We start from the raw sequence: 7454 nt of genomic DNA on the forward strand, positions 1-7454 counted from the left end.
TAGGTGATTAAGGTCGTCTGAATGATCTTGTCTTTCAGCTGCCACAAATCAGAACTTCTTTGTAAGAAGTTTTCTTGGACTTTGCTGAACTATTGCAGGTGGCGGTTAGATGTGGGCTGTTTTCTTGTCTTGTTTTTGTTGTTGTTTTTTAGTTTGGATTGGTTCCTCGCCTATCCCTTGGCTGCATGCTTGCATATGATTCTGCTCACTATTCGGTGCTAGCCTAGTTGGGATTGGAGTGTTTGCTATGATACTTTTTGCACTAGCCGTTGCTGTATTGATGTTTTTGTTTCAATGCTTGTTTTGTTCATTGAATTTTCATCAATAAAGCTCTTTCTTTTTCGCTGATTAAAAAAAAGGTCATTTGAAATTTTCGGTGTTGGAGTGTGTAGAAGGCAATGCTACACTTATTATATTGAGAATAAGATAGCTAGGGTTATAGGCTTTGGGGAAAAAGATGAGCATGAAGGTAAATTTGTTATTAAACATCATATTTTTACTTCGGACTCAAATTTTTTTTCCTTCATCATGTTCACTCTTGTGTTAGGTGCATCATGCATGTGACACATTTTGTCCATATAGATGAAATTATTAATGATAAGCAAGTAAGATAAACAATGGCCAAAACCACATGAGGGGTAATTGATTATGATTAAAAGACAAGATAAAGTGCTTCTAGGTTAAATCACAAGAGGTAAAAGTGAATTTTGCCTTATTTATTTTAAATTAAGACCAATAACTTTTTTTGTTTTTGTTTTGTTTTGTTTTTCTATTTTGTTTTATTGCTGTAAATTAAACCAAGAACTTCATTCCCTTGGTAAGATATTGAACAAAAATATACATGACCTTGCTAGCAAGCTTAGCTAGGTTGTCCATTGATTCCCTTTAATCAAACCAAAAAGGCCATTGATTGCCACAACATTTTTGAAACAACAACAACAACAACAACAAAAAGCATACATTACCGCCCTCCATCACAAGTACTAGTACATATTTTCCCACACCCTATTTTACATGAATATAATACATATCAAACCAAGTTTGGCTGCACCCATTAATTGTGCCAGAGCATGCATGCATGCATTCATGCATGTATTTATTTTTCACTCACACATTAATACATAGATATATTGGATAGGAGTTATAAATTACGCGATCACAAAACGTTGCAGTCCAACATCTTCTTCAAGTCGTCCTCTCCAACCCGCAATAAATTCTCCCATGGTGAAAGGTTTGTAGCGCTGAGGATTCGATTCGTTAATCAAAGCTTTTGAGGGTTCCGTTATTGAGTCATCAGTCGGAACAAGAAAAGAACCAAGTGTGGTGCGATGTTTTTTTGTATTTGCCACCACTCTGTGTCTTGGACTTGAAAACATACCATTACTGATCGGCTACAATACAATACAAACAAAGGGTCCACTTTACGTCAAGAATATCAAAACAAAATCTAGACTACTCATCAACTACATTAGTTTATGATAAAGTTAAAAAAAATATATTATCTTAAGTTCGAATATAATATAGAAAATAACAATAGTTGTTCTGATATTGGTGAATTAGAATTATAAGTTTAAAACAAATTTTACAAATAGATGCAAACATTCCAATTGGTGCACTAAATTATAAATTAAAAAAATATTAGATTCTATTCCGAACTCTTGCATCGTTTATGGAATATTATTTACAATAATTGTAACTATTGCACAAAGAAAATTTTCAAAATTAAAATTTATAAAAGCATAATTAAGATGACAATGTTAAAAAGAAAGTTTAAGTGGGGTTAATATACTATAAATTGATTAGAATTTGTTAGTAGGACTTGCGTACAATGATTAGTAATTTTACATCCTAGAAAACTAATAAATAAATAAATTTTAAATAAAAAATTGTACCACAATATTAAAACATTTTAAAAGCCTCAGTTGTTGCTTTAGAACTCAAAGTATCTTGAGTTGGTCTGGTCATTCTGTTGTATCACCAAGGATCTTCTAGAGTTTTTTTTTCCTAAAGTTTCATAAAGTGGTGTGTTGTATGTGTGAGATTTAATGCTAAAAAATTGATGTGACTTGTCATTAAATCTCAACCATACAATACACCACTCTAGGAAACTTTAGGGAAAAAAAACTCTAGAGGATCCTTGCTAATAAATTTGCGTTATATGATGCATTGATATTAGTTTTTGTACAGTAAGGGTACATCAACATGAACTTTTTAAAAAGTAGATTATGCGTACGGTCTGATACATTCGTAAAAATTATTTATTTTTAATTTGGAGTAATACAAAAAATAGTTAAATTATGGGCAAATTACATAGACCTCTCTCGAGGTTTAGCTAAATTACAGATACTCTTGAGGTTTCGAAAATTACAGATACCCCCCTGAGGTTTATATTTTCATAACAAATTGCCCCTTGAGATTTATATTTTCATAACAATTTGCCCCCTAATTTGTTATGCAAATAATACCTTCAAGAGAGTATCTGTAATTTCTCAAATCTTAAGGGGATATCTGTAATTTTGCTAAACCTCGAGGGGTATATGTAATTTGCCCTTAAATTATTTAGTTAGTTAAGCATACCTACAACCCACATTTTAATACAAAATACATGTATAAACCAAAGATAAGTGTGATTATATGACAGATTTACAAAACAAAAATTAATTTTAGAATCATATTAAGTACCGGAAAAAGGTCCAGTGAAACTAGGCCAAGTTTGGCATTTCTCCAAAAAGATAAAAAGTCAAAAAGTTACTCAAAAAGTTAAAAAGTTATCACTATTCATAAAAAAAAATATTAAAAAATTAATTTTCTACACAAAAGTACAACTCAACAATCATGTATGTTCAGCGCTGTGCAGCGTTTGTTAAGAAAAATTGCACACTTTGAGTACAATTTTCACACACTGCTGTTCAGCCTGTGGGGGCCATCACGGGTTCCGTTTTGATAATCTGAACCGTCAATGTATAGAACTCGTCGAGTACTATATGACTGTAAAAAATCACATTGATCGGATATCGATAACTACATGATCAAATCAGTTTTGTATAAAAAAATGGATGGTGTTATAATTAACGATTGAAAAAAAACAAATATGATCAGATAGCTATCGATATCCGATCAACGTCATTTTTTATAGGCATATAGTACTCGACGAGTTCTACACATTGAATGGTTCAGATTATCAAAATGGGACCCGTGATGGCCCTCACGGGCTGAACAAAACCGTCCAGTGCAATGCTTGAAAAGTAACCAATAATTTTTTACCATCAATTCGGCTGTGCAGATTGTACGGCTGTACAACACACCTCTCTAATCTTCTCCTACACATTTCTTTATATAATTTTTTAATACACATTTTTCATAAAAGGCAAAAAGTTAACCCAAACATCCATATTGTTTTCCACAACTTTTTAGTCAAAAAAGACAAAAAATGAACTCATTTAAGACACCCCAAACAAGAATAATGTTTTAGAGCACTAAATTGGGAGTTCTTGAGCATCACTAATGATGTGGCACAGTGATCCCCACCAAAGTGATGTGATGTTTTGGCTTGAGTTTGTTTTTTTTTTTTTTTTTTTAAGCTCATTAGAGCTATTAGTGATCCAAAAATTAGTAGGATGAATCACCACTCCCTCCAAACAATTCAGTTTGGTATAAAAGAAAATACAATTCATAGTTTTAGCCATGGTAAATAGCATATGCCTGCAAGTTCAACTGAACATTTAAGAGTAAGGAACAGAAATGGTACCTTGAATTGAACACCAGGGATGATAACAAATGCATGAGGAATGGGCTGGACACCGATCCATTGGCCATCCTTGCGGGTTTGAAGTCCAGGCACATCACACTGATGAAGAGCGGTGATGAGGTTGGGGTCAGAGTGTTCAGCATGTCCCAAGGTCAAACTTGGGTCTGGGCATGGAATGTGGTGATTCACTGACAATAGCTGTGTTTTGCTATGATCCCCTGCAAAATACCCTGGTTCTAATCCTAGTCCTTCACATAATAAATCCAAAATAGTCAGCAGAAACTTCCTCACTTCAACAGAATATGGCCCGATAACTTCTCTGAAAATTATACACAAACCAAAATTATATTGTATGATTAGAATCGAATCAATTAAAAATGAGAGACTAAAACAACACAAGGCAAAGCAAGTGACTACTGACATAATTTGCCTTTTTTTGTTTAAAAAAAAAACCCATAATTCTAGCGATAATTATTGACAACGTTAATGAGGGGGATCACTTTAACACATTTATTGGGTGTTTGGGGTTTGCTTTTTTGTTGGCTTATTTTCATCCAAATAGACTTTTTGTTTTTAACTTTTCAAAAAGTTTTAGGATTTGCTAATTAAGGAGACGAACCATAAAATTAAAAAAAAAAAACCCCAAGGGGTTTGGTTAGTAGATAGAGAAAGCAATCAAAGGGCTTACCACCTAAGGAGTTGTAGGTTTAAAATCAACGAAGACCAAACATTCCAAGCCTTGAGGCCACTGGAGGTTATGTGGTCGTTAATTTTAGGGTCTTGAATTTAGTTGAGGTGCGCGTAAACTGACCCAAATACTCAATTATCAAAAATAAAAAAATGAAAAATACAAAAATTGAAAAAGTCTAGAACAGACCAAAATAATGCCAAACTAGTGAAATATTTTTGGGTTTTTTTTTTTTTAAAACTTTTTTTAATGCGGTGAGAATGAAGTGGAGACCAAAATAATAAAAAAAGAAAAGAAAAAAAAGGGATACTTTAGAAATGGCCAAATGAAGAAAAGAGATGATATTAGAGAATAGTTTACTGATATTTGGGTGGGTCTTCAGGCCAATTCTTGATGTGATCCTCTAGTGGATAACAGTGATGGATAAAACAGTCCCTCCAATAACGAATACCATCTTCGTGATCATCATATATCAAATTGCTTGTGTACAGAACACAACTCTTATCCCTGGCATCTGTGATGAACTGTGCTTTGTATTCTGCAGGTGTCTTGGTGAAAAAATCAATTAACACACTCATCGCATCATCCATTAACTTTCCTGGAACTCCATGGTTCACCACCTATGTTCATTTCCACAATATGCAATAATTATAATTAATATTTAGAAGTGCACACATAGATAAAATTAACAGAAATTTAGACAGAATGATCAAATTGTGTCTAAGGACTAAATTGTTTAAATTCAAATTATAGGAGACTTAAGTGAAATTGAGTCAAACTAAATGGGTGAAAAGTGTAATGGGGAAATTGCAAATCAGTTCAAAAACTAAAAATAATTGCAAAATCCTAGAAAAGTTTATCACTTCAATTATTAGGGTTGATAAACTTCACCACTGATTTGCAATTATTTTTTGGTCCCTCCACTTAATTGCAGTTTCCCCAAGTGTAATTAACCCTAAAATATTCCTATGAACCTTTCATTATATTAAATTGAGAAAAAGTCATTACCTATTGAGGTGATTTTTTCATAACGGTTGAATAATGTAACGGAGATCATTTATTACAACCATGTATACAATTGAGACAATCTCAATCTGGTTTGGATTACACGTCACTTTAACGTTATTGTGTCATATCGTTATCAACATGGTTTTATATATGTATGCTGGTTTTCATTAATGGAGTTTTTTTTTTTTTCCTTTCCTGATAATAGAAAAAAAAAAAAACAAAAAAAACATGGTTTTATTATATATTGTATACATTTTTTAAAACCAGATTATCAAGAGTATTGGTATAAATTGCGGTTTAGCAGTATTCAAAGTATCAAACAATACATATTCAGAATCAAGTGTCATGATTTTTTTTTTTAAGATATCATTTGTTGAAAAAAAACTTTATATATACCAGAGGAATCGATGGTGAACCAGGTCGTGAATGAGATATGAACCGACACATATCACGAATCAGTCGGGACAAATGATTTCCATTACTCCTAAACTCGATACATTGTTAAAAGCTTAGGTATGGAAAAGAAGTAGCTTAGTTAGTTGTGGAATTCAATAACTTGGTGTCATGAGAAAATGGAAGTATGAACCTGAAACAAACCGAATTCCTGGCATGCTTTTACAATTTGCTGAACAATCTCAGCGCGATCATCAGGATCGACAATGTTTTGAATATCAATGACTGGAATGGCTTGGCCAACGGGAGCATCATGTTGTTTGGGTCTTTTATCTGGTGGGAGTACATAGCAATCAGGCAAGGATTGAACATCTGATCGGGTTGACAAAAACACCTCCATTGTTAAAAAACTAAAGCAAGTTTGAGGATACAAAGACTTTAATGGTATGCTGTTGGGATTAACATGGATGTGGCATTTATAGATGATTGTATTGTATAGGACAACTACACAATTAACCGCACAAAAAGCACAAACTCCTGATGTAACCATTTTGTTTGGGAGACAAATAATATAATTCATATTCATTTTCCAAGATACCAACAAGTTTTTATTGGTAGGAATCACTTAGATTAGATTCCATAATTTCTCAATCTTATTGGACATCAGGATTCATCAGGAGAGCACTATCAGAATACAATATTTGAAGAAATGTTGTTCATCCAGCGCATGGCAGCAAGTGTTTTTTAACTACTTATCCATGGCTATGTCATGCAGTATTGTTGACAATACAAGTAATAAAGTTGCTCATCTGTCTAATAATTTAAGCTTTTATATAAGTTTGATGGTTGATAACTCAACATGGTATCAGAGCAGACAATAAATTCTTTATGATGTTTTTTGCAGAATTCAAGTTTGATATTCAATTAAGTAACTGTGGGGATATATTTTCTGAGTACCAACACGTGGCCAAGGTGATGCCGACGTGTCAGCCGAGGTGTCACGTGTCCAGGTCATGACGCCGAGATTATCTCGGCAAGGTCGAGGTTATCTCCGAAGATATTGGAATCCGAGATAAGCGAATAAGGGACAAGAGTCCTAGAATGATGAAGGACTTAGCATGGATAAGGATAACACTCTTAGGGAGTTTATCTTTATCTTTTGGAAAGTCCAGGATAAGCACTGAGCAAGAGTACATTGAAGCTAGGCTTCTAGTGGGACAAGGATTGAGCTAATTATAAAAGAGAGGCACCCCCATGGGTCTAAGCTACGCAATTTATATTCTGAACAGTGAGTTTAGCACTATTGATTATCTTTGAGAGATATACTGACTTGATCATCGGAGTGCCCCCTGGTGGACGAACCACGCCGGAATCTTCTCTTTCTGTTGCAGGTCAGCTAGGTGTTATCTATTCTATCAGTGTTTTCCTACTGAATACTGAGTTGGGCAGTGTGATCGAAAAATTATTCACACATTTGGCGCCATCTGTGGGAAAGAAAGGAGAATAGATGGCCAGTGACGGACAGAAGGAAAAGATTGAGGACAACACTCCTGCTAGGAGTGACAGACCTATTGACCTTGACGTCGAAGGAGACAACTGCAACATAGAAACTCGTGA

At 33.9% G+C, this 7454-nt stretch overlaps 1 protein-coding gene across 1 annotated transcript; it reads right to left on the minus strand.

Annotated features, from left to right (window-relative positions):
• Positions 1-934: 934 nt before the first annotated feature.
• Positions 935-6379, minus strand: LOC114272859 (hyoscyamine 6-dioxygenase). The gene is made up of 4 exons (XM_082887302.1): positions 6031-6379; positions 4797-5056; positions 3749-4067; positions 935-1391 (listed from the first exon to the last, which is right to left on the minus strand). Exons 1-4 carry the CDS (start codon positions 6235-6237, stop codon positions 1149-1151), a joined length of 1029 nt encoding a protein of 342 aa, XP_082743428.1. The 5' UTR covers positions 6238-6379; the 3' UTR covers positions 935-1148.
• Positions 6380-7454: the final 1075 nt, after the last annotated feature.

The sequence above is a fragment of the Camellia sinensis genome, chromosome 1 (assembly GCF_055761805.1).
Source record: "Camellia sinensis isolate YWXY chromosome 1, ASM5576180v1, whole genome shotgun sequence".
Classification (NCBI taxonomy): domain Eukaryota; kingdom Viridiplantae; phylum Streptophyta; class Magnoliopsida; order Ericales; family Theaceae; genus Camellia; species Camellia sinensis.

Excerpts from the sequence above, each read along its gene's own strand:
- LOC114272859 (XM_082887302.1), bottom strand. The coding sequence starts at position 6,237 with ATGGAGGTGTTTTTGTCAACCCGATCAGATGTTCAATCCTTGCCTGAT. Across the intron at positions 4,068-4,796 it reads GAAGACCCACCCAAATATCA|AGAAGTTATCGGGCCATATT; the intron begins GTAAACTATTCT and ends TATAATTTTCAG. Across the intron at positions 1,392-3,748 it reads TCCCTGGTGTTCAATTCAAG|CCGATCAGTAATGGTATGTT; the intron begins GTACCATTTCTG and ends ATTGTATTGTAG.